Raw genomic sequence first — 27527 nt, 5'->3', positions numbered from 1 at the left:
GAATCATTTGTGCCAAAATTCTGGGTCCTGATTGGGAAAGATTCAGATCGTGATGGATGGGACACCTGGGCAGGTGTGCTTGAGTACCTCAGGCCCCAAATCCTCCAGAACCCTCTGGCCTAACATACACATCTCCCTCCCCCCTTGCTGTAGGAGAACAGACTCTTCTTGCTTGGAGATCACGTGAAGATCTCACCTGACTACAGTCAGTGAACAGACAGGATGGACTTAAAGGAATCACGCTGGATATTATTGAGTTGTGGAATTTAGAAGGAAGTTTTGGAGTCAGATTTTCAGACTCTGGCAGAGATAGGATATACACAACCAAAACGCATATGAAGCTGACAAATGTCCCTAGTGATGAAAAAAAATGTATTCAGTATGCACGGGGGGAAAAAAAAAGCACAACGTAGACCAAGATGCAGCTACTCTATATGCTCTATCCTGATTTCCCAAAACTCACCTTTGTGAGCACTGAAAGTTCTAATTACCCCAAATCCAAATTTCCCAAAACCTGAAATCAGAAGGAATAGTTTCTTCTCTTGAGAATAAAGTTCAGTAACCAACATACCATTTATTTTAACAGTCCCAAGGCATTACAAGATGTTATGTTTATTCCAAATCAGATTAAATTGCATTCTACATGGCTCAATTCTTTACAAATCATACTTTTCAATATATGTTAAAACAGTTCAATAGTTTCAGTGTTTCTTCCTTAATTATACTGGATATACTCAGTTTAACTATAGAAAAGGCAATGCTGGCCTGACTTACGGGACTCAAAGTGTGGTGAGGGGACCTGGCTGCAGCAAGCTGGCCAGTGAGGAGTGCTCCAACATCCTCCAGCACTTCTTTGTCATTGTGCTACCACTGAGCACCCACTCCTCAGGCACTCCTTGACGTTGAGTGAAACAATATCTACGACTAGAGTTTATATCTCAATTACTGGGCTTTTCCCTAGCATCCATAGGCTAAAGTTTAAAAAAAAACAACAAAAACCATCCAGAGAGCATACCTCACAGTTAAAGCACCTCGCCCTCTCCAGTGTGGATTCTCTGGTGTTTGGAAAGATTTGATTTACTACAGAAGGTTTTCCCACAATTATTACACCAATAGGGCTTCTCCCCAGTATGGATTCTATGATGTTTATTAAAATTTGAGCTGTGATTAAAGGCTTTCCCACACTCCTTACATTTATATGGCTTTTCTCCAGTGTGGAGCCTCTGGTGGGAGCTAAGGCCTGCATGCTGACTAAAGCTCTTCCCACACTCATTACACTGGTAAGGTTTCTCCCCAGTGTGTATCCGATAGTGTCGGATGAGGCTGCCTTTACCACTGAAAGCTTTTCCACAATCTTTACACTGATATGGCGCCTCTTCAGTGTGCATGCGCTGATGTTTGAGGAGGTCTGAGCTCTGACCAAAGGCTTTCCCACACTTACAGTCATAGGGCCGGTCCACCAGGTGTGTTCTGTAATGAAGGGTGAGGTTTGAACTGTGGCTGAAAGCTTTCCCACACTTGGTGCATACGTACGGTTTCTCCCCAGTGTGGGTTCTCCGGTGTTTAGTAAGATTTGAGCTATTACTAAAGGCTTTTCCACACTCAGCACATATGTAACGCCTCTCTCCTGGGGCAGGTTTAGCAGGAATCAATTCTCTGCCTTTCTTAGAACCTTTGTCTAGGAGAGGAGTTTTTGTTCCTCTTTCCTTTTCAAGGTTTACCCACTGCCTTTCTAATCTGGCCTCACATTTACTAGCAATAATCATGGGAATAACATCCCTTTTGAATTCTTGACATTCTTCAGAACTTTTCTGCTTATCTGTTGATTCTTCATTCTGGTTGTTCGATTTACGATCTGAAACAAGGAGAACGAAAACAGGTCAGTTGTTTTGTGTTCTGAGAAGAAACTGTGGAAGGAGAAATAGAAACGTCACATGATGTGGATGGTGACCAAGTATCGCTCAGTGAGAGGTCACAATATCACACTGATACAAAGAAGTCACCACTAGCTCTAGTTTACAGTTCAGGCTTTGACACCAGCCCCTCAGCTGCAGGTATTATGATATGACAAGTACATAGCTTTCTCTCCCAGAAGAAGAATTTCATATAAAGAGGGCAGGAAGAAACAAGCAAGAAATATTACTGAATGGTCAAAGCTGATTAAGAAAATAAAAACGGTAATTAACGGAGACAAGGCCAATGGCAAGCTCAAAAAATCTACATTCTCCCAGAAGTGGAATATAAAAGCAACAAAAGAGGACATTCAGTCCACGTATGACCATTCTAGTCCCAGATCATTTTTAATTTAGACAAGATCGGGTGTGTTCAGGGTGGTATGGCCATAGAGCAGACCATTTTTAATTTAAATCTAAGTGCTCACCTCCCAGGAGGGTTTGATTCCCAGCACATAACCTACAGTGGCTATGCCTTACCACTCTTAGTTCTAAAGTTGATTCTGCTCGAACCAGACTGAAGCAATATATCTTTTTTTAGAGCACTGCAATGGACAGCCACACTTACAAGTCCATCTAACCTGTCTACATACATGGAAAAGGGGAGTAAGAGAAATCCACACCCAACCAGGGGCTCCCTGAGACCTGGTGGCTTGTGAGTACAGAAGCCTCAGCCAACAAGGTTACTTTCCTCTCATCCCCTTTCCTGGTCCCTGGCGCTCTCCTTCCACTTGCCATCTCTTTTCCTCCTGCCACCAGCAGCAGCTAAAAGCCCCTTCCACTCTGGGTGATAAGCAATCACTTGGTCTCATGTACAGACTTTTCTTCAAGCTGCCATGTATTACATGTGGGAAATAAGTAACTCAGTAAATAAGCTAAAAATTTTAAATAATCTTACGAGGGAGAAGTTGAAAAGAATTTACCAGGGACCATTTTTACATAATCCAATGCTTTTAACAGGTTCTTCATTCAGTCATTAACAAATGAATAAGCATCCATGTCTCTCACTGGTTCATTCAACTTCTCACATCCCTGTGAACAATACCTTTTTTCAACTCAGACCAACCCTTTTAAGAGTATGTCATGTCCCCAAGCTAGGACTCTGGCTGAAACATACCTAGGGAGGACAGGCACTGAGGCACTCATTCTGCACAGGCAGCCGGACCAGGCAAGTCAGTCTAGGAGGACTGCTGCCCACAACCAGTAGTTAGAATTATTCTGTTTCTTCCACCACAAAGGCCTGGGGCATCAAGCACACACATGACAGTCCCTACCTTGACTCTTCCTCAGCTCTGGGGTGAAATTCTGCTCTTCCCCAGTCTCCTGGATGTATAAGGGCTCCCAACCTTCACATTTATGACTGGTCACCACAGACTGGGGCTGTGTGCTGCTTGGAAACTTTACTGTTCCTGAAGAGGACTTCTTCTCCCACATCTGTTCCTGTTCACTTGGAGGAGATGAGACCTAGAGACAACCAGGAAGGGCAGGGTTTGTGCACAGCTCACCTCAGAACTACAGGTGACCCCTGAACACGGGTCTGAATGACACAGGTTCACTTACACACACATTTTTTTCGATACATACAGTATAGTAAATGTATTTTCTCTTCTTTATGATTTTCTTAATGTTTTCCTTTCTCTAGCTTACTTTATTATAAGAATGTGGTATATAATATATCTACCATACAAAATAAGGGTTACTTGACTATTTATGTTATTAGTAAAGCTTCTAGTCAACAGTAGGCTCTTCAGAAGTTAAGCTTTGGGGGAATCAAAAGTTATATTGGGATTTTCAAATGCATGTGTCCTGGGGGTAGGGGATTGATACCTCTCACCCGTGTTGTTCAAAGGTCAACTGCTGAATGAAAGAAAACCTCAGGAGAGCTAATGTACAAGCGCTAGAAAAAGGAAACACATCCATATCATTCATTTCCCATGGCTAAAGATCCATACTAAACAGTAGAAGAAAAATAGCAGGAAACATGATGTAAGCAGAAACTTCCATTCAGCTCCTCCCATTGGATGGATAAACCTAGGCCTGCCCAGACTACTGTATTCCCAGTCTCATACCATAAAAGGTCTTCCCAGCCTACCTGCTGTCCTGGCTCATCCAGTTCTTGCTCCAGATCTTCTAGGAGAGTGACAGCCTCTTCAGCGCTCTCTGGGCTGTGCTCCTGTACCCAAGCCTGGAGCTCCTGGGGCAGGATGGTCAGGAACTGCTCCAGCACCAGCAGCTCCAGGATCTGCTCCTTGGTGTGGATCTCGGGCCTCAGCCACTCGCAGCAGAGCACCCGGAGCTGGCTCAGGGCCTCCCGGGGTCCAGGTGTGTCATGATACCCAAACTGCCTGAAGCGCTGGCGGAACACCTCAAGGCTAGGAAGGCACTTCCCTTCCTCTTCTTCCTCATCTTTAACCACCACAGGGCCTCTCACCTGTGGAGGCCGAGGGCCCCGAACTGCAGCCATGCTCAAAACCTTGGTCATCACACAGATTCCAGAAATAGCCTCACTAAAGATGGGACTCTGTGTAGCAGGAATACTGGTTCCTTTGGGTTTCTGGTTCTTTAGGGCTACACGTTAAACCTAAGAAAATATGGTTACCATGAATTACAAAAAGGATTTTTTAGGTCTTTACAGCCACACCTTTAGCACAAGAAACTGGAAATTATGGCCATCATAATGTAAAATTACTGTTCAAAATCATTCAGGAGTCAGCTCAGGATATCCTAATTTTATTTTGTCTCCACTCTAATAAAAAGTGCACAATGGCATAAATTTTAAAATTATATTTAAATTAACTTTGCTCCAAAAACTGTTTCAGAATCTTACACTCCTGAGATCTCAACAGGATATCTACAGGCCAAATGCAGCCTATCTAAATCAAGGGTACATGGCTGGCTCAGTCAGTAGAGCATGTGACTCTTGATCTCAGGTTCGTGAGTTCAACCCCCACATCAAATCCTCTACTTAAAAAGGTTGCTAGTCAAATGATGGAGCTAGTTAGCATAACCAGGAATCATGTTAAAGGGTTGGAATTAACTAGAATATTTTAAAATAATTGAGTATAATTAATAATTTAATTAAAAAATTTTTTTTCAAAGATCTCATTTATTTATTTGAGAGAGAGAGAATATGAGTATGCAAGGAGTAGGGGAGAGAGACAAGCGGACTCTACATTGAGCATGGAGCTCCTCGCAGGGTCAATCCCATGACCCTGAGATCATAACCTGAGCTGAAACAGAGTCAGACACTTAACTGACTGAGCCACCCAGGTGCCCCAAATGATGCAATTTTGAGTAGGGAATATGCAAGTTTTTAGATGTCTTTCACCTTTAGGTTTCATAGAAAGACAAGTGGGAGATCAGTGATTAGATTAAGAGTACTCTTAAAAAGGTCATCTGCCAAAAAAGTGAAGTCCGTTCACTCAACATTTACTTGAACACCTGCCATGGGCTTGGAGCTGGGAGTGTAATGATGAACAAGCCAGATGCATTCCCACCCCCACAGAGCTTTCAAGTTTGTGGGAGAGATGGAAAATAAATGAGTAAAGAGACATCAGAATCAGACTATAATTATCAGCAGTCATTAAAAATACTCTGAAAGAAACCTGCATAAATTAATCTTCCATGCTTGGGACTGGCTTTCCTGAGCATGTTTCCAAACTGTGGCAGCACTTGTTATCTCACATAGATGTTCCATTCTGGACGTGGATAACAGAGCAGGAGAACTCCACCAGTCTCAACAAAGAGCCAAACAGATAAAATCCTCTGTGGGTTTTTGTTACATGAAATTATGTTGATAACAAGGGCAGAGACCATAAAAAGGGTGCACAAATAGCTTACAGAAGATGAGGAAATAGGAGTGACAGATAATCCAAATCTAAGGCATTTAAAAACTTGAGTATGCTCATGGCTAACATGCACGTCATTCTCCACAGATCTGGCTTTTATCACCAGAATATTAAGTCTCACATGCAGACCCACAATTACAGCAAAGAAAAAAAGATAAAACACAGTGATATTGCTGAGTTATAGACTATTTCAGTTTTTTAAATTCTTTTTTTCATTTCCCAGATTTTCTATAATGGGTATTACTACTTTTATATCAGAAAATCAGGGTGCCTGGGTGGCCCAGTTAGCTAAGCATCTGCCTTTGGCTCACGTCATGATCTTAGGGTCCTGGGATTGAGCCCTGAATTGGGCTCCCTGCTCTGTGGGGAGCCTGCTTCTCCCTCTCCTGCTCCCCCAGCTTGTGCTCTCTGTCAAATAAATAAATTTAATTTTAAATTTTAAATTAAAAAATTTTTTTAATAATAAATAATTTTAAAAAAATTTAAAAAGAAAGAAAATAAGAATATCTTGAAAGACAAACAAAACAGGGATTCCTGGCTCAGCGGTTGAGCATCTACCTTCAGCTCAGGGCATGATCCCAAGTGCCAGAATCAAGTCCTGCACTGTGCTCCCTGCAAGAAGTCTGCTTCTCTCTGTGCCAATGTCTCTGTCTCTCATGAGCAAATAAATAAAATCTTTAAAAAAAAAAAAAAAAGGGATCCCTGGGTGGCTCAGTGGTTTGGCGCCTGCCTTTGGCCCAGGGCACGATCCTGGAGACCCGGGATCGAATCCCACGTCGGGCTCCCGGTGCATGGAGCCTGCTTCTCCCTCTGCCTGTGTCTCTGCCTCTCTCTCTCTCTATCATAAATAAATACAAATAAAAATAAATAAAAATAAATAAAAAAAAGACAAACAAAATAGGTTTTACTAATGCCAGAACTTCATGGCCTTCAAAAACAAAACAAAAAACCCGCAAGAAAACAAAAAAGCAATTCCAGACCACAGAGAGCCCCCTACCTGCTGCCACAAATGTACATCTATGTTACAGCTTTTTTTTTTAAGGATTTTATTTATTCATGAGACAGAAAGAGCGAGCGAGAGAGGGAGAGAGGCAGAGACACAGGCAGAGGGAGGAGCAGGCTTCATGCAGGGAGTCCCACGCGGGACTCGATCCTGGGTCTCCAGGGTCATGCCCTGGGCCGAAGGCTGCGCTAACCCTTGAGCCACCCAGGGATCCCGTTACAGCTTTTATACCGTTATTTAGTTTCACTATTTAGTAAACACACATTTAAAACATACTATTTTTATTTTTTAAATGATCACTAAAACATACATTTTATATGAATGCTCTCCTTCAGTTATTTCTGTGACGAATCCTGGTAATTCTTAAAAAATATGAAATGGAATTCTAGTACTAGAACCTCAATATGTAACCTTTTATGAGAAATGCAATAATTAGGGGATCCCTGGGTGGCGCAGCGGTTTGGCGCCTGCCTTTGGCCCAGGGCGCGATCCTGGAGACCCAGGATCAAGTCCCACGTCGGCTCCCAGTGCATGGAGCCTGCTTCTCCCTTTGCCTGTGTCTCTGCCTCTCTCTCTCTCTCTCTCTCTCTCTCTCTGTGACTATCATAAATAAATAATGATAAAAACAACAACAACAACAAAAAACTATTAAAAAAAAAAGAAATGCAATAATTATCAGCTGCTAATTAGTTCAGAATTCTAGGAATGTCAGTACTTGGGACTCCTCTCTACTGAACCTCAATTCTGAAGCATCCTATGAGACAGCAATAGGTGTCCTGAAGGGTGGACCAGAATGAGCGCCACCTATTCCTTAAGGCTGCTCTGCACATCAATACACTGGTGGAGCTCCCAAGTTCAGGATAACTTGAAAAGAGCCAAGACAAGAGCAAATCACCTCGTTTTCTCAAATAAAGGTACTAGCACTCAAGGCTTAAATAATCTCAAAATAACAGATGTAGTAGTGCCAGGAGCATTCATTTGAAATGACTTTAAGTAGGATCTCAGCAGTGCTGAAATCTTTTTTCGTAACTGGTTTGAAAATTTCACACTCCATCCAGAGAAGGGCATCCCTGTAACAGCAAAGACACTGAAATGCTTGGGCTGCTCAGTTTCTGGGATCAAGCCTGGGAAACTCAGCAAGACCCAAGAAGTTTGGTAACACAGGGGGCATTCAACAGGGAGTGACCTATCTTTCATGTGAATCTATTACCAGAAGAGTATATCCAAACTCACAGATCATGTAACTGCCTCTGCAAAACATGTGCATAGTCACAATTAAAGAAAAAAGTTGGGGCATTCGGCTGGCTCAGTTGGTAGAGTGTGTGACTTGATCTTGGGGTTGTGTTTGACCCCCACATTGGGTGGAGATTATTCAAAAACAAGCAAACAAAAAAGCTTACAAAGAAAAAGTTTCCCTCAGATGCCCACAATTCAAATTCATATCTTTGTAAGATCACAAATGAGCGGAGGGCCAGGTGCTTGGACGCCTTCCTCTTTGCTGTATTCATTCTCCTTGGAGATTTCATCTAGTCCTATGGCATTAATTACCACCTATATACTCCCAACTGCCCATTTATCTCCAGCCTGGACCTCTCTTCTGAACTCTAGACCTATACGAACAACTACTACTTGATGTTGCCACCAGTATGTCCAATTGCACCTCAAGTTTAACATGTCCAAAACTGTAGTCCCCATCATTCCCCCCAGAGCTATTCATCTCAGTTAATGGCAACTCCATCATTGTTTTCTTGGACCAAAAAACCTGTTTATCATGACTCCTCCTTCACATTCTACATATAATTCATAAGTAAATCCTGTGAGATCCAACGTTCAACCAATTCTCACTACCTCCAACACTGTCATCCCAGCCCATCACCTCTTGCCCAGTGTTATTGTAAAGAGCCTCTTAAGTGCTTCTGCCCTTGGCCCTCAATCTATTGCCAACAAGCAGCCACAGTGATCCTGTTAAAATATGTCAGACCACATCATTCCTCTGCTCAAACCTTTCAGGGTGGTGTGTCAGAGTTACCACAATGGCTGACAAGACCTCACAAGGTCTCAGCCCTATTGCCTCTGATTTCATCTCCTACCTCTCTCTTGTTCATTACAACCCAAACATACTGTCTGTCCTGAACGTCGAGGCATGCTTCCCACCTCACAGCATTTGCTGTTCCCTCTGCCTAATGCTTCCTCCAGATTATATATGGCTGGTCTGTACTCCTATGTTCTCTTCACCAAGGCAACCCTGCCCATTGTTTTAAACTGCATATAACCCTCCCTTACCCCAGAATTCCTTCTGCTCCTAATCTACTCTTTTCCTGCATCATCACTTATCTCTATATACTTTACCTTTTTAATTAAAAATTTTTAAATTTTTTTTCAGTAATCTCTACACCTAACATGGGGTTCAAACCCACAACCCAAAGATCAAGAGTCTCATGCTCTTCCAACTGAGCCATCCAGGCGCCCCTAACTTTTTTTTTAAACCTTCCTGAATATATCAACTCTTAAGGGCAGGGATTTTCATCTATTTTCTTCACTGCTATTTCTAAAGATCTACAATATGCCTGGTATTTTGCAGGTATTAAATATCTGTGGAGGGGATCCCTGGGTGGCTCAGCGGTTTATCGCCTGCCTTTGGCCCAGGGCGCGATCCTGGAGTCCTGGGATCGAGTCCCACGTCGGGCTCCTGGCATGGAGCCTGCTTCAGCCTCCTCCTGTGTCTCTGCCTCTCTCTCTCTCCCTCTCTGTCTGTATCTATCATAAATAAATAAATAGATAAATAAATAAATATATTTTTTAAAAGTGTTAAATATCTGTGGAAAGAATGAGATATACGGACCTTTGGGGCTACTCAATAAAAACTGTAAAATCAGGCTTTAAAAAATAGTAAAAATTTAAGCTAAAAAAATATGGCAGCATAAACTCATGCTTAGTTTACTACAGGTGGATACAGAATTAGGTAAGAGTGTGCACATGAATTAGTATATAGACATTTATTTCCTAGTTCTGTCTGCTGTGAAGGTTTAGAAGCAATGACATCTCACAATCAGCACACCCAGAGCCCCGATCTCAGTTTCTAAATATCATTCTCCAGTAAAAATTACTAGAAAATGGAGAAATAGTTGATTCTAGATTGGGGAGCATATAAAATGAGCCTGGAGCAAGCTGTAGTGACAGAAAGTTAAAAAACAAAGCAATGGGCGTGTCATAGGGATACAAAAACCAACTTGGAAAAGAAAAAGCCATAAGCTACTATGACCATAGTTAAAACTTATCTGTGAGTCCACACTATGTTTAAAAAGGGGGGGGGGGAGAAGAACCTGAATAAACAGAGAAGAGACAAATCTCCCACTCAGAATTATGCCAATTTATTTATGTAGATATTCTTCTGTCAAGAAGGCGGATTTCACTTCTTACTCCTGGACACTGGGCTGCACTTAGGGACTTGCTGCCACAAGGAGACAATGGAAAGGAGCTGAAGGGAAGCACTACCATGCAGATACCTGACAAACACTAGCTGAGCTGGGTCACCAAGGGGTTGACATAACATCACTAGGGGTTATGTTAATGATAATGACAACAAAGGTACAATACCTCTGTGGCCCTTCTCCACACCCAGATTGAGAGACATTCTATAAAATACCTGACCTGTACTTCTCAAAACTATCAAGGTCATCAAAAACAAACAACGCCTGAGAAACTGTCATTGACCAGGGCACACTAAGTAGACTTGAAGACGTATATCATGTGGTACCCTAGATGGGATCCTGGAACAGAAAAAGGATATTAGGGGAAAACTACTACAATTTAAATAAATTGTGGAGCTTAGTTAATAGTAACATACCAATGTTGGTTCCTTGGGTGTGGCAAATGTACACAGTAAGGTAAGCAGTTAACAGTAACTGGAGAAGAGGTATATGGGAATTCTGTACTATCTTTGAGCTGTTATAGAAATCTAAACTATTCTAAAATAAAACATTCAAGGGGCACCTGGCTGGCTCAGTCAGCAGAGCATGTGACTCCTGATTTCTGGGCTATGAGTTTAAACCCCACATTGGATATAGAAATTACTTAAAAATAAAATCTTTAGGGGGGATCCCTGGGTGGCTCAGTGGTTTAGCACCTGCCTTAGGCCCAGGGCGTGATCCTGGAGTCCTGGGATCAAGTCCCATGTCGAGCCCCCTGCATGGAGCCTGCTTCTCCCTCTTCCTGTGTCTCTGCCTCTCTCTCCCTCTCTCTGGGTCTCTCATGAATAAATAAATAAATAAAATCTTAAAAAAATAAAATAAAATATAAAATAAATAAAATAAAATAAATAAAATCTTTAGAGGCACCTGGGTGGCTCAGTCAGTTAGATGGCCAACTCTTAATTTTGGCTGGAGTCATGATCTCAGGGTTGTGTGATTAAGCCCCACATCAGGTTCCTCACTCAGCAAAGAGTTTGCTTGAGATGCACTCCCTCTCCCTCTGCCCCTGCTTATGTGCTCTCTCTCTCTAAAATAAATTGGGGTGATGAGAACAGAGGGCTAGCTAAGGACAAAGCATAAGCTGACATCCCACAAATGACCCCCGCCCCCCACATCCAGGGTGATATGTGTGTGATGTTCCTCAGGAAGTTCCTATTGTTGGGAATCCCTGGGTGACTCAGCAGTTTAGCACCTGCCTTCCGCCCAGGGCGTGATCCTGGAGTCTGGGGATGGAGTCCCATATCGGGCTCCCTGCATGGAGCCTGCTTCTCCCTCTGCCTGTGTCTCTGCCTCTCTCTCTCTCTCATGAATAAATAAATAAAATCTTAAAAAAAAAAAAAAGGAAGTCCCTAATGTCTTAATGTTAATGCCTAGCTAGAGGGAAAAACAACAGTGGCAAGGCCTCTAGTATCTTGAAGGTCCTCTTTAGCATATGAAAATCCTTTTCAAATATCCCTTTTCCTTACTTTCCCTAACTTTGCAGGTATATAATCAGCCACCTCTCACTAGCCTGGGACAGCAGTTCTTCCAGCCCAAGGGTCCTGTCCCCTGCTTTAACAAAACCGCCATTTTGCATCAAAGACATCTCAAGAATTCTTAGTCATTGGCTCCGGACCTCACTACACCAACCCTCACCTATATTCCAAAACTACAACAGGGGAAGCTGGGTGGCTCAGTTGGTTAAGCATCTGACTTTGGCTCAGGTCATGATCCCAGGATCATGGGATCCAGCCCTGCATTGGGCTCCCTGCCCAGTGGGAAGCCTGCTTCTCCTCCTCCCATTCTCCTTGCTTGTATTCTCTCTCTGTCAAATAAATAACATCTTAAATAAGTCTTTAAAAAACAAAATAAAATCTTTTAAAAATAATGAAATGAAATGGGAAAAAAATTAAAAATATGGGGCAGTGGGGGGAGGAAGCAGCTTCGATAAATGCTATTCTATTACGGAGTGGTAGTAAAGACAAATATATTAGCTGTTAACTTCAACACTTACGATGTTGAAGCACATCATTCTGAGAGTTAATTAGACATTTTTAAAAAAGTTATGAAGCCTTTTTCTTTTACAATTTTTTAAAAGGTGCCTGCTTTGTCTCTAGGAGCAATAATTAATTTCTGACTCTCAACCAACAATAACCAGAATATTGGCCTAATGAAATAAAGTTTATAGCAGATCTACTGCAAACATAACACAATGCTTACTTTTACTCTTATCAAACACTTTTAACTAGTTGACAACATTATGACAAATTCTTCTTCCTTTGAAATCATACAGGACATTTTCCAGTTTGGCAACTCCAATTCCAAGACTCAAAGGCTACTAGCAGAGGTTTATTAATTTATTTTTTATTTTTTAAAAAATGGGGGGGGGACCCTGGAAGCTCAGTTAGAAGAGCATGTGACTCTTGATCTTGGGGTTGTGAGTTTGAGCCCCACTTTCAGCATAGAGCTTACCTTAAAAATAAAAATGCAACAGGAGAAAATCAAATTTAGCTTTGTATGTACAGGGAATCCACACAGACATGAAAGTATGAAGGCAGTCAGGCAACATGGAGGCTTATAGAACAACCTAAGCTAAGGAGAGGGGTCTGAGGATACTAAGATAAGGAAGAACATTAGCAGGAAGGTGAGAGAAGTTTGCAAAACAAAGGGTGCCTTATTGTGTAGGTTTTTAGGTAAAGAAGAATCTCATTAACAACTGTCTTTCTGGCATAGGCAGGCACTTGAGGGGGAAGGTGTAGAGCTTTTCCTGAATCTGCTGGGATTCAACTGCTTTTAACTCAAAATGCTATTCATGCTAAAGTACCCCATCTTGGGGCAGCCTGCCCTCGGCCCTGGAAGTTCCTTCTTTTGAAAAACCAGTTTCACACATTAAAAGTTGAATACCTGCAGAGGTTTCGAATAAAAATCTGCACATATCACCCGGCTGTTTACAACCATTTTATTAATTTCTCTGTTTGGCAGATGAAAGTCACAACCTGGCCTCTGCCTCCTCAAACTGTCTCATCACTGTCGTGCTCATTCCCTATGCTCTATCAATGCTCAATTCTCAGGGCAGATTTCTATATGTCTTTCAAATCTCAGCTTAATAATAAATCCACAAAAAGATCCTTAACCTTAGTTATAATAAAAGACGGGAAAATTAAAGCTACAATGAAATGCTTCCATCTCTCAGGCTGGCATAGATTTTTTTAAAAATCTGATAATGCTCTGTCTTGACTTATTTCCCCTGAGCAAAGCCAATTATTTCACATTTGGTCATGTTGAAATTGCCCAAAGGTTTACTTAGGGATCCCCTCCAGATCTTGGCTTCTGAATTTTTCTTTTCTTTTTTTAACTTATTGATTGGTTGACTAACTGACCATAACCTCTATGCCCAATGTGGGGCCTCAACTCATGGCCACGAGATCAAGAGTTGCATGCTCTACTGACTGAACCAGCCAGGTGTCAAGGCTTCTGAATTTTTATTATTCATTTATTTTTTTTATTTATTAAAAATATTTTATTTATTTATTCATGGAGGACACACAGAGAGGCAGAGACACAGAGGGAGAAGCAGTCTTCCCGCATGGGGCCAGACGTGGGACTCGATCCTGGGCCGGAGGTGGCGCTAAACCGCTGAGCCACCCAGGCTGCCCAGTTTCTGAATTTTTAATAAAATATTCATAAAATAAAAAGCAAGTGGATAGAAAACACGAGTCTTTTATTACTAAGTCACACTGTTTTCACAGTGAACTACTTTCTTTAGGCTATCTAGAATGTTTAGCACAAGAGGCTCATACCTTCACGGTCAACTATAACCAGAAGAGAATTGTTCCTGTTCCCAGTTGTTCCGTTTCCGCCCGCCCCCCCCCGCCCCGCCTTTTATGCCAATTTCCCAAGACCTATACTCTTTTATAAAAGTGCCCCAGGTCCATTATGGAACAAAATGAGGCATAAATAAACCAAATTATCAGATTCTAACAACTGAATGGTACTTACCAACTAATGCTAGAACGCCTTTAACACACTCATTGCGTCCCTGGAAACTCATAAGCAGGCATATTTGGTAATTGAAGCACAGAATTCTACTGTACAGTACTTTCTTCAGAGTAGCCTTCTAATCCCTGAAAACAACTGCTTTTTGACTCGTAACACTCTTCTTCATAGTCCTTTCAATTATTCCTTATATAACATAAGTATCCAAGGACATCACCTATCAGATCACCTTTCTCTCGACAAACTATTTATAAATGCTAATGTAAAAAATGCGTTTCCAAACTCGAGCAGATGCCTGCTGTACATGTGCCTTCTAATCTGAACAAAGCCCAAAGGTACTATTCCCTCTCCAGGATCAGCCGCTACCCGGGACTTTAATGAAGCTCCGCAAGGTCCCCAAGCCCCTCAGGCGTGTTCTCATCAATTAGCTCAGAGTTCGGACTTTCCTTTTCAGAGCAACGGTAAGAGAGACGGCAACCTGGGTCCGACGAACAGACGACGCGGCTCGGGGAGAACACAGAAAAACTGCTCTGGACCGAGAACGAGGCAGTTTCATTTGCGAAGCCCCAGGGGCGAGAATGAAAAGGCTTTCCCGGGAGCGCTTCCACTCCCTGGGGCTGGGCAAGAGCACGGGGCTCCTCCCAGGAACCGCGGGGGTTCCCCAGGGGCCACAGCTGCTCAACCCACTTCTCCTTCCCCGAACCTTTTTGGCATAGGCTCCCTCTCCCGCCCGCCACGCGAACCAGGAATCGAGACGCTCACCTGATTTGAAACCGCTCGAAGCGCTCAGACACCTCTATGCACCTCGCGGCCGGCGCGGACGGAAGTACGTCAGAGCCCCGCCCCCACGGGAGGTGCACGGGGCCTGTAGCGGCCCCTCTAGGAACCCGGGAAGTCGTCTCTGCATCTCGGTGTCTCAGGCTCGTCCGGGGTCGAGGCTCCCTGGGGACCCGCGGAGTCGCTTCACTGCGGGAACTGGGAACCTAGTGCTACCCCTCCCCCCAACTTTTTTTTTTTTTTTTTTAAACCAAGGAAGTGCCGACCGGTTGAAAGCTTTGGCAGTTCTCCCACCCGATCGCCGTCGTCCGGGTCCAGAGAGAGGGACCGCCCGTGGAGTTTGGAGTCCGGTTCATCTGTGACCTGGGCCCGTCCCTTCGTGAGAACTTGATCCACGTTTCTGGACGCAGAGCCCCACGCTTGGCCCACGAAGCCGAAGACTGAGTCGATCGCTCTCAGACTTGAGGCACGGTGGCATCAATCTGAACAGAATTCTGGGCACACATTTTAGAGGCTGCTTTCTAAGTGCTCCTGATGCAGTGGGGCTTGTTGAAGAAGTTTCTGCCTATCTTTTTTTGCAGCTGCTCTTGCTCAGCTGCAGTGTTTCTTTCCCTAGCCGCCAATGAGTTTGTTTTTGCCTGATCTCCCTCAAAGGGCACATGAAGGACAGCAACATGCCTGTACACGAAATTCCCTGCCTAAATGCACCATAACTTTATAGAAACATGACATCATTCCCCCTTATTTTCTTAGAATGATTTAAAAAACAAATTTTTAAAAAATTTCAAAGACGAGTGGCACCTGGGTGGGTCAATGATTGAGTGTCTGCCTTTGGCTTGGCCTTTTTTTATTATTATTTTTTTATTTTTTAATTTTTATTTATTTATGATAGTCACAGAGAGAGAGAGAGAGAGGCAGGCTCCATGCACCGGGAGCCCGATGTGGGATTCGATCCCGGGTCTCCAGGATCGCACCCTGGGCCAAAGGCAGGCGCCAAACCGCTGCGCCACCCAGGGATCCCCTGGCTTGGCCTTGATTCCCGGGGTCCTGGGATCTCCACAGGAAGCCTGCTTCTCAAAATGCCTATGTCTCTGCCTCTCTCTCCATGTGTCTCTCATGAATAAATAAATAAACGCTTAAAAAAACTGTTTTTCAAAAACAAAAGTAGAAGGGATGACAGTGAGCTTCCACGTACCAACTGGCCAGTTTCAACAGTCATCACATGGTCAGTCTTGTTTCATTCATTCATTTCCCCCGTGCATGGTCAAACATAAAGATGGGTAGGTTTCTTGGTGCCACCTGTTAAGAGGCACCAAAAGCCAGTGCTAGCCCAGAAATGAGCAAATTACTCATTGAGCAAATGAGCAAATTCAGGGTGTGAGGCCTGAACACCATACCATTCCACGGAGAGAACCTGAATTTTTCTTTACTTTAGGTAGGAGAGGAGAAGGGAAGAATGAGGGAGTAGTCAAAGTCGAAGAATGAGGGAGTAGTTGAAGTCGACTTCGAAAGTAGTCGAAGTTTTCAAATATATCAAGAGTTGTCATTTCCAAAAGAAATTTGTTGTATAGGACCCCAGAATTCAGGACTAAGACCAATGAATGGGAATGCTAGAAAAGTTCAATATAACGAAGGACTTTCTGATAGAGTTGTTCAAAATGGCCACTTCTGGGATCATCTGTTGCTGTCTCGAAGAGGTGGGAGAGCCCCGGGGATGGGGAAGACAGGAGTATTGCAGAGCGCATTTTGGGGCTAGATGACCTTTAACATCTTCATACAGCTTGCCCCATACTCCTGTTAGTTTTTCCTTGACTTCCAAACCTTTCATAGCACTCCTTCACTGTTATCATTCCTTCATATACCTCCTTAGAGCACTTACTACAAGCAAAGTACTGTTAAGCACTTGGTTTCACTTCTTTATTGCTGCGTAAAAAAACCTCAGAACATAGTGGCTTAACAAGATAGCCAACAACATTTCTCATATTATCTCACAATTCTGTGGTTTGGCTGGGTTCTCCTGCTTCCTGTGGTGTCACCTAAGGAGCTGGGATAGCTGGCAGATGGTGTTGGCCCACAAACTGGAAGCTCAGCAGGAATGTTGGCCTGGGGATTCGGTGCTCCTCCCTGTGAGTGTCTGCATGGCTGCTTGGGCTTCCTCATGATATAACTGGCTTCCCCAAGAGGAGTATTTTAATAGGTGAAGATAGAACTTACATTTAGTGCTTAGTCCTGGAAGCTACACAGCATCATTTCATCATGTGTTAGATTGTTAAAATAGGCCACTAGGCCAGATTCAAGGGGAAGAAGAAAAAGACTATTTCTTTGTAACATTACAAAAGAGTATGTGGGGATGGGAAATAACATGACTATCTCTGGAAACCATCTACTACATACATTTATCTTCATGATATCAATCCTATGAAATAATATAGTCCTGAGAATACTTAGCCTGTGAAATAATAAAATCTCTGCTTTACAGATCAGGAAACTCTAAGTACCAGCTCAGAAAAGTAAGTGCTGTGACCAGAATCATACAAGTGATCTGTGGGAAAATCAAGATTCAAACTTGGCTCTTTCTCCAAAGACTATGTTTTTAGGTACTCTGTTGCCTCTGAGTTAGACTGGAGGAAGAGATGGTTGAAGGGAACAGAATCATTAGGGAAAATCAGGAAACCTGCACAATCCCATGAGCTATGTATGTTGATGCCTTGGTAGTGCTCTACCCAGCCTCTTAGTCAAAAGGATCTTTGCCTTGCCACGCAATCAGTGAGCTGTGTTGGGGCTTGAAGGAAAACCTTCCAATTCCACGCTTGTCGCTCTTTCTAAAGCAAAGACAGGGCATCTGGATGGCTTAGTTAGCATCAGACTCTTGATTTTGGCTCAGGTCATGCATGACCTCAGGGTCATGCTCTGCACTCAGCAGGGAATCTGCTTGAGATTCTCTCTCCTTTTCCCTCTGCCCCTCCCCCTGCTTATGCACTCTCTTTAAACAAAAAAACAAACAAACAAATAAATAAAATCTTTTTTAAAAAAGCAAAAGGGCCCAGAGCTGGAAAATATTAATGCCAAAATACACCTTAAGGATAACCTGGTTAAGCTCTTGTTTTCAGATAAAGAAACCAATGCCTGGAGAAGTCAGATCCAAGGCACACTAGTGAGCTAGTTAGTAGTGGAGCTGAGAGTAGAATCCAGATTCTCTAATTCAATCCTGTATCCTTACTATATCTCAACATTTTTATTTTTTTAATTATTATTATTATTATTATTATTTTTAAAGATTGTATTTATTTGACAGAGAGAGAGAGAGGGAGAGAGAGAGAGAGAGCAAGCAAGCACAAGCAGAAGTAGCTGAGGGAGAGGGAGAAGCAGGCTCCCTGCTCAGCAGAGAGCTCGATCCCAGGACCCTGGGATCATAACCTGAGCCAAAGACAGATACTTAATCGACTCAGCCACCCAGGAGCCCCTCAACAGATTTTTTAAAATAGGGTTAGGAAGATCAAAATGCTATCTATCCAAATCATCCTATATTACAGCAAGTTAACTGAGGATGAGTTATTTTTTGTTCCATTAATATAACTATGACAACATGGTACAACCACAAGAGAGCAAAGGGAAAAGTTAGCTACCTTGCCTGGTGGCTCACCGTAATGTGTCACTTGCATTTCTTCTTCAGAGCAGTTTTGATTTCCAAGAACCTTATACTTTTCCAGTGAATTCATTCAACAAACACCAAGAATGTACCAGGCATTCTGTTAAAAGCACAAGGAAGAGGGGCACCTTGTTGCTCACCGACTCTTGATTTCAGCTCAGGTCATTGATCTCAGGGTCATGCGGTGGAGCCTCAGCATGGAGCCTGATTAAAATTCTCTCTTTCATTTTCACTCTTGCTAGAAAGAAAGAAAGAAACAAACAAACAAAGAAACAAAGAAAGAAAGAAAAGAAAAGAAGGAAAGAGAAAGAAAGAAAGAAAGAAAGAAAGAAAGAAAGAAAGAAAGAAAGAAACGAAGCACAAGGGAAAAATAAAAAACACACAAAGTTCTTGGCTGATATGTATAATTGCAGATGTGGTCAATGAGAATAGAGCAGAGGCCAACAAATGGTGACTGAATGTGTCATCTTGGTTGACCACATCTTGGTTGACCACAGTCTAACCTCTTGTAACAGACATTCCTATGACAACCCTTGCTTCTAACCACTTACATGGCAGAGAGCTTACTGATTTAGAGAATAGCTCCCTCCTTTCAGAGAGTTTGAATTACTGAAAGTTCTATAAATTAAAGAAAAAATCTGGGGTGCCCGGCTGGCTCAGTGGGTGGAGCATGAAACTCCTGATCTCAGGGTTGTAGGTTCAAGCCCCATATTGGGTACAGAGATCACTTAGAAATAAAAAGTAATAGGGGCGCCTGGGTGGCTCAGTCAGTTAAGAGTCTGACTCTTGGTTTCACCTCGGTAGTGATTTCAGGATTGTGAGATTCACTCGGCAGTGTCAGGCTCCACACTCAGTGCAGAGCCTGCCAGTTTCCCCCTTTCCCTCTGACCCTCCCCTCACTCACTTGCTCTCTAAAATAAATAAATATTTTAAAAAATACATAATAATAATAATAATAAATTGCAGCAAAAATCTGTTTTCCTACAATTTCAACTCATTGACCCTGGTCTTTATCAGTCCTTTTCTCTCACACAATATAGTTGTTCTTGTCAGTCCTTCAAAATATTTAAAAACTATCATGCCCCAGAGATCACCTACAGCAGTTCCACGATTTTGTCTGAAAGTTGCTGCTGGATCTTGGACTGTAAGTCCCTGCCTTGGCAGCAAATATACTGAATCTTGGACTGTAAAATGTCTGAACTGACTGAGGGTCTTTGAAGGGTCCACGGTTCCTAAATGACCACCATATTCCCCCATCTTTCTTTCTCTATACTACCCAGTTGTCTTTTGTTTTGAAAGATTATTTGGCTTGAAAGAGAAAAAACGTTCTCCTCTTCTTTGTGGGAGAAGTTTGGAAGGGGAAAAGCTATCAGTGATTACTGTAGCCTCTGGCTTCCTCTTTCCCTTTTCAGCAGCCTGGTGGTCATGTTTCTCCCTCAAATGGTGATTTTCTAGATCTTGCTCATTTTCACCTTGCTTATCTTTGCTGCTGTCACTACGCTTGCCCAGTAGAGGGTGATCATACCTTGATTTCTTCTAGAACAGGGCTAGGCAAACTTCGCACCCATTACAACACAGCTGTGAAGACTTGCCTTTTTATTTCCCAGGAGGAGTCTGCATGAACAGCATGTTGGGGAGTTGCAAAGACATTCAGCTAAAGAAAATGAAAGGCGGGGGGGGATCCCTGGGTGGCGCAGCAGTTTAGCGCCTGCCTTTGACCCAGGGCGCAATCCTGGAGACCCGGGATCGAATCCCACATCGGGCTCCCGGTGCATGGAGCCTGCTTCTCCCTCTGCCTGTGTCTCTGCCTCTCTCTCTCTCTGTGACTTATCATAGATAAATAAAAATAAATATATTAAAAGAAAATGAAAGGGGGGAACTTGGCTATCTCAGGTGCAATGCTTGATCTTGGGACTGTAAATTCGAGCCTTACATTGGGTGTATAGATTACTTAAAAAAATAAAATATTAGGGATGCCTGGGTCGCTCAGCAGTTGAGCTTCTGCCTTTGGCTTAGGGCGGGATCCCAGGGTCTGGGAATCAAGTCCCACATCGGGCTCCATGCAGGGAGCCTGCCTTTCCCTTTGCCTATATCTCTGTCTCTCTCTGTGTCTCTCATTAATAAATAAAAATCTTAAAATAAAATATTAAAAAAAGAAAGAAAAAAGAAAATGGAAGAGAATAAAAGCAGAGTGATGTAGTTAGACAACCCTGCAGCTTACAGCTGGAGCCCTGTGGCAAATAGAGCCTTGGGAGATTTAGATCTGCAACTTGATTATTTGGAAAATGGGCAAAACACTACCTTCTCTGACAACTTTAAGAAATTTCTGTACCCAGCTCAAACTCACAACCCTGAGATCAAGAGTCTCACATACTCTACTGACTGAGCCAGCCAGACGCCCCACCTTCTCTGACAACTTTAAAGCATTTGGATTGCTTGAAAGTGAATGAGCTCTGTAAAGGACTATACCAACAGTAAGAGATTCATAATCTTCAACACTCTTGGCTACAATATTATTTCTGACCTCTTCTCTGGTTTAATGTTATCTCCCCATGCCTTCTCCCCCAAGGATAGATGTGGCTCCACCTATCACAGATTCTTTTTTTCCATTCTGCCCTCTTTGGAGAGAGCCACCTGCCTTCTTAATAAGAGAGGGTAGGGGCACCTGGGTGGCTCAGTCAGTTAAGTGTCTGACTCCTGATTTTGGCTCCTGTCATGGTCTGTGTCCTGATGTTGAGCCCCACCTTGAGGCCCTAGATGGCGGTCATGCTCTTTGGGGAATCTGCTTGAGATTTTTTCTCTCTCCCATTCCCTCTGTCCCTCCTCTCCTCCCGTGTGTGCACTCTCTAATAAATCTTTAAAAATAAATAAAAATCTCAGAATAGAAGATTACAAAGGGCATCCCTCCCTCATCCAAAGTCTCCTCCTGCGCAGGCCCTCTGGAGGTCCCCCAGCCATACCTGATGTGCCTGAATTGATGCTGCTCTGGCTGGCTCCGCTTCAAGGTTCTTTCTGCTTCCAATGGCTTCCACAAAGTGCTACTCCTGGTCCTGCAGCTTGTGTCCTGCTCCACCCCAGGGGCCACCATTTGCCTTATTACAGGGAGTGATTGATGAATTGTATGCTTATCCCAACTTGTCAACAGAAGGCAGTCTAGTGCCTTGAGGATGGGGTGCTTTTTTCTAATTTGTCCAAGTCCTGGTAGCAGTGAGGTAGAGCGACTTCGTTTATCTGCCTGACCCATTGCTGTTACTGCTTTCCTTTTCTTATTCCTAGCACATGGCTGGACAATAATGTTTGTTGAAAAGGATCTTTGGCTCTGTGTCTTGGAGTCATGTGGAACAAATGGAATCCCTCTGGTATCCCTCCTTAGATATTTGGTGCAGAAGCCAAGTTCCAAGTGGGTTTTCTCTTCCCCAAGGAAAACACTTTATTGGACATATGTGGTGGTTTTGCTTTTATTATCCTGCACATGGACTGTTTCTCTTCTAAGATGTGGAATCTAGAACCAAATGTAGGGCATGTGATGACAATAAGCCAGGTAGGGAAGAGTCAGACTACCACCTCCTAGGTTCAAAGAATAGAGTGGAGGCCATGCTTTAGACTTGGGGGCAGTGGTGACAAGTAGCAGAGGGACATGGGTTGTTTGGGACGAGCAAGGCTCCTTAAGCCTGTCAGCAATCTCTCTTATTCCAGGGGTAATCTGGCTCCTTGGAGGATTTGGGATTGCAAAGGCATGTGAATCTGAATCTGAAGGAGAGGGGTAACTTAAGAAAACCCCAGAGACTGTGAAATTTTGTACCTAACATTTGGGACTGAAACGGTGCCCAGAGCCAGGTTCCCCAGTTTCACAAAGACCTAATTTCAAGGTTATGTGTATTTTAGGGACTTGTGGGATGGAGAACATGGCAGCACGTTTCGCTTAAAAAAGTGACTTTGGGACACCTGGGTGGCTCAGTGGTTGAGCATCTGCCTTTCGCTCAGGGCATGATCCCAGGGTCCAGGATCAAGTCCCACATCAGGTTCCCTCCATGGAGCCTGCTTCTCCCTCTGCCTGTCTCTTGTCTCTCATGAATAAATAAAATATTTTTTTTAAAAAGTGAGACTTTATGAGGGGTAAATAAACATTCAGGAAAGATCGAGGGGCCCCTGGAGAAAGCAATAACAGGTAGTATTTTTCGCACACTTAGGTGTGCATGCTTTACATGTAACTAAGACACAGCAGGTAGGTGGTGGATGAAGGATTCGATACTAGGCAAACTGGTTCCATCTGATGCCCTCGGATGGTTAACCATTGCACTAGGCTGCTCCATAAGCATAGTTGTGGGATCATGTAAATGACTTATCAAGGATGGAGAATTGAGCTCATAGAGGAGAACAAGGGACATTGAAGTAGCACTAGAGTCACACACTTGGCTTTAAAATCCAGCTCTGGGAGCACCTGAGTCCATGGAGCGTGTGACTCTTGATATCGGGGTTGTGAATTCAAGCCCCACATTGGGTGTAGAGATTACTTAAAAATAATTTTTAAAAAAACCCTAAAAACTAAAAACAATAAAATCCAACTCTGCCACTTGTTGGGTGAGCCGCCTCACTTTCTGGGCCCGTTTCCACACTTGTAAAATGAGGCAATCATCTTTGCAAAGCTGATGTGTGGATTAAGAGAAAATTCATGGTTATTATTCATGAATAAAAGGGCAGCCTGATACAAGCCACTGCCAAGAGTTTCAAAGAAATGGCCAAATGTTCTAAAAAAGGGAGAAGGAAGACAAGAGAAAATGCTGTCAAGAACACTGGTCATCTTTCGTGGCACCATTTAAGCAGTTGAGAGAAGAGTTAAACTCCAGGAGCCTTAACAGGGAGATGCGCAGCAGACCCAGGAAGTGGTCATGGTCCAGTTGGTTGGGGAATTTGTTAGCCAAAAGGAAAGGACAAAGTCAAATCAAAGATTGTTTTGTTCCTTAATGCTACTGGTATGTGCTTATTGGAACATGGAACAGGTGTTGCAGGATGAGGAGGAACATGGAGGCACCAGAGAGCAAGGCCAGGGGCTTGAGGGAGCAGGAGGGACCGGACAGTGAAGCATGTCCCAGTGGCCTCCGGCCGCTGGGGAAGAACACTGATGGGCAGCTGACAGTGACATGAAGCCATGATTAGCATGGGGGTTTGGAGAGTAGGGGACACTCGAACTGGGAACCCAAGACTACAGAAGCGAATAGGACTTGTCTAGCGGGGCAAGGGGAGAAGGCCATATCTGCACGTTTCCATCTGGCAGCTGTGACAAAGACCCAGGAATAGAGGTAGTGGAGGCAGCCACCAGGTTTGACCTGGACAGCACCGAGTGAAGAGGGAAGCTCCCTGGAAGAAACCCTGACCCTTGACTCTTGTGGCTCCTCTCTGCCCTTCAGGCTGCTGTAAGGTTCTAGTTACTTCTGGCCAAGGCTGGTATTACCAGCTCAGGGCTGGAATCTGCCTCAGAGCCTATCCTCCAAAGCAATAACCAAGTTCAGTAACATATTGGATCTTTCCCCATTTCTGCCTATACTGTCCCTCATTTTGATTCTCTGGAATCACTTCCTAAAATAATCACAAGCACACAAGCCCTCACTTCAGGTTCTGCTCTTGGGGCTGGGGGTGGGGGGTCACAGGAAAAGGTGAAACTTCTCTTGAATCGGGATTTCATTATGATCAATGCAGAAAAATATTTTTCTTTTTCTCACATGTACCACCTGTTACTTACTTCATGTAAGTTAAAAAAAAAAAAAAAAAAAAAAAGCTTATTTATTCAACTAGTGCCCTGGAAAGCAAGCAGGGCAGGAGTTAGTATTCCTTAAGGACCCTGAAACCAAAGCAGATAGAGCACTTGGTGTCTCAATTCTGGTTTCTTTTTTTTTTTTTTTAATTTTATTTTTATTTTATGATAGTCACAGAGAGAGGCAGAGACACAGGCAGAGGGAGAAGCAGGCTCCATGCACCGGGAGCCCGATATGGGATTCGATCCCGGGTCTCCAGGATCGTGCCCTGGGCCAAAGGCAGGCGCCAAACCGCTGCGCCACCCAGGGATCCCTCAATTCTGGTTTCTAAACAGGGTGAATAAATCAATTATTTAAACAAGACAAAGTAAAAAAAAAAAAAGTGGAGTTTGCTTCATTATATTATGCAACAAAACCAGGTTATTGGGTGAGAGGTCACAGTGTGAAGTTTGAACCATCAGTTCACATGTTGCACCGTTAGGATGTTTCTTTTTTCCCAAGTTTCATAAATCTGTCAAAGGTTGCACTTTAATGGTTCTATCTTACAGAAAATCATGTTTTGGGGGATCACTGAAAACTACTGTACTCCACGGTTTTTCATCTGGTTGTCCTCCTTCTGGGAAGCTACCCAGAACTCAAAGCTGCTGTGAAGAAGGGCACATTCATCTGGGTGAAGATGGCATGTAGGACACAGTTTCAGTTTTTAACTTTGACGTTCTACTTTTTTGCCTCATCCACAATGTGTGTATTTATACAACCAAGAATGAGAAAAAACAAACACTGCCAACATTGCCACCTAGAGGTGATAATTTATTGTTTTACCATGACCCAGAAGAGAAACGACATAGAGATATTTATTACAATTCCCCACAATTTCCTTCCCCATCTGCTCTAACATTTGTCAGACATCACCGGCCTCCTAAAATGGACCATTGACTACAAATGCATGTAACTGTTATTTGGCTGCCATTTCTCATGGAAATTTTAGTCCTCCATCAAGTTTTCACATTATTTCCAAGAGAGGAGTTCCTTAGCTTAAAAAAAAAACCCACTTTTCCTCTAAGATTCCATTATTTATTCAAAGAAGCCTTCCTAGAAAGGTTAATGAGGATTTGAAATGAACAAATTCAATTTAAAAACCACTTATTGAACATCTACTAAGCATCTGGACTCTTCTAAGACTAGTGAAATGAAAGGCCAGGTTTCAATAGCAATAACTTAATTCTGCGGGTATACAAAGACGAGTTTCTTCTTTTGGTCTAATTTATTCTAATCTAAGGAACTAGGGACTGGCAAAACAGGAAAGATTTGTCTTATCCAGTCTACAGATAAACAAGACATTGCCTGAGTTAGCTCTCTATATAGATTTAGGCTTATCATGTTGACCTGGTTGTAATAATCTATATTTAACTACAAGTTAATAAAAATACATATGTTCATTTTAAAATAATCGCTGATTTTGCTTGCAGTGCCCCCCCTTACCCTTAAACTCTTTTTATTTTTAGATCAAAATTTTCCTGCACAACAACCATCTGCTGCCTTCCCCCCCACCCCCATCTATTTGTTCTCACGGAAGAACCCCTGCTACTAGCAGAAGCAGCTCTAAGCCTAACATGCTTTGTCCTTGCTAGGGCAGAAAGAAACCTTACCTAAACTGTTCAGAGGTTGAGGTGAGGGGAAAAACAAGTGAGCACTGACCAACACACCTGAGTCAGGGCAATTTGCAGCTGCCTAGTCCCTTCCCTGGACCAAAGGAACTTTAAAACCCACATCTGAAACTGGAATGAAAATCCGAGTTTTTATGCCACCTTTCAATCACTCACAGGTCTCATTTTTTTCTTACTATCTTAAAACATTTAGCCTCACTGCTTAATGAGTGCTTGCTAAAGGGAGAAAGTTTAACTTTAGGACCAATTAGCTTTGCTAATAATTTCTGTGTAACTTGAAGTGAGCCATGATTCTTTAACTAAATGGAGGGGAGAAATCTTAATGACTTTTTTTTTTTTAAAGCTGTTAAAATAATATTGTTTAGAAGCCAACCTAGTGCCTCTCCTTAACTTCCACTGTTTCAGGATAAAGAGAAAAACATGAAATTTATGGTATCCACTGTTAAACAGAACCAGACAATGTGAAATGAAATTCTCATATTAAGACATTCTGTCAGATAAGATGTCCAAAATATTTCCCCAACTTTTGTTTGACCTGCAGAATCGGAGATGGCTTAGCCTCCCTATAACTTCAGGTTTGTTTTACAAAGCTTTGAAAAGTAAAACAGATAATTTCATCTTCAGATAGAATAAAAAATTAATCTGAGTAGCAAAATAAGTAACTGCTTTTAAATGTACAGTAGTGTGTCCATTCTAAAAACAAAACCTAAACCTATGTTAGGAAAACTTTTCAAATAATGCTTTTTTATTGAATTCTCCAGTAGTAGTTGAAATAAAAATCTACTCTAACTTCTACGAAAAGATCTATTTATACCACTTAAATTCCTCTTCTGATTTTACATTTCACTTTGCAACCTGCAGACCTTCATTTGGTTTCCCAAGTGGGGAACCCAGCCCCTTCATAAATATTTCTCAGAAGTTGCTCAGAGTGGGACTCACAAAAATATAGCTCCTCTGGCAAGTACTGCTGCCACCATTTGACTACATTTTAATACTGTTACTCCAATTCACATAACAAATCTTCCATGAGGATGGTAGGATAAACCTGGTTAGCTAGCTTCAGGATGAGGACTTCAGGGTGACCAGACCCCAGAATAAAAGGTGATCAACTCTAGGATAAAAAGGAGGAAAAAAATTCCTTCACAACTATGAATCTTCACAAGCCTTCCAATGGCAGGGAAAGAACAATCCCAGGAAGTGAGTGCGGGGCAGGGAAGGTACATAGGAGCACAAAGGGAATGCTGCAAAAACGGTTCTCCAGCCATATTAGAAAAACTTAATGCTGTGTAAGAAACTGGATGCATCTGTGCCTATTTTCAAGGAAAGGGTCCATCATGGTGCTTTGCTATCCCAAATTTCCTAAGCATGAAGATCAGAGTTAGTGGGGGAAGCAGGACTGGTTTCCACAATCTGGTCACCAGGTTAAGTGGTCC

The 27527-nt window shown here is 42.8% G+C and overlaps 1 protein-coding gene across 3 annotated transcripts in view; it reads right to left on the bottom strand.

Moving 5' to 3' along the window:
- The window catches only part of ZNF3 (zinc finger protein 3), a 68646-nt gene that overhangs the window by 20262 nt on the left and 20857 nt on the right, over nt 1-27527 (bottom strand). Inside the window, exons 1-4 of one of the 3 annotated variants that reach the window (XM_055339924.1) lie at nt 15011-15087; nt 4045-4533; nt 3227-3416; nt 555-1855 (exon numbers count right to left, since the gene is read on the bottom strand). In XM_055339924.1, coding sequence (XP_055195899.1) covers nt 1023-1855; nt 3227-3416; nt 4045-4434 — 1413 coding nt within the window. In that variant the 5' untranslated portion in view covers nt 4435-4533; nt 15011-15087 and the 3' untranslated portion in view covers nt 555-1022. Of the gene's footprint in view, nt 1-554; nt 1856-3226; nt 3417-4044; nt 4534-14251; nt 14979-15010; nt 15088-27527 lie in introns of those variants that run through there. The other 2 variants (XM_055339925.1, XM_055339935.1) reach the window with 2 other exon arrangements.

This window comes from Nyctereutes procyonoides, unplaced genomic scaffold, assembly GCF_905146905.1.
Source record: "Nyctereutes procyonoides isolate TBG_1078 unplaced genomic scaffold, NYPRO_anot_genome, whole genome shotgun sequence".
NCBI lineage: Eukaryota > Metazoa > Chordata > Mammalia > Carnivora > Canidae > Nyctereutes > Nyctereutes procyonoides.
Note: the sequence above shows the minus strand (reverse complement) of the source record. Positions and strands in the feature narration are given on the sequence as shown.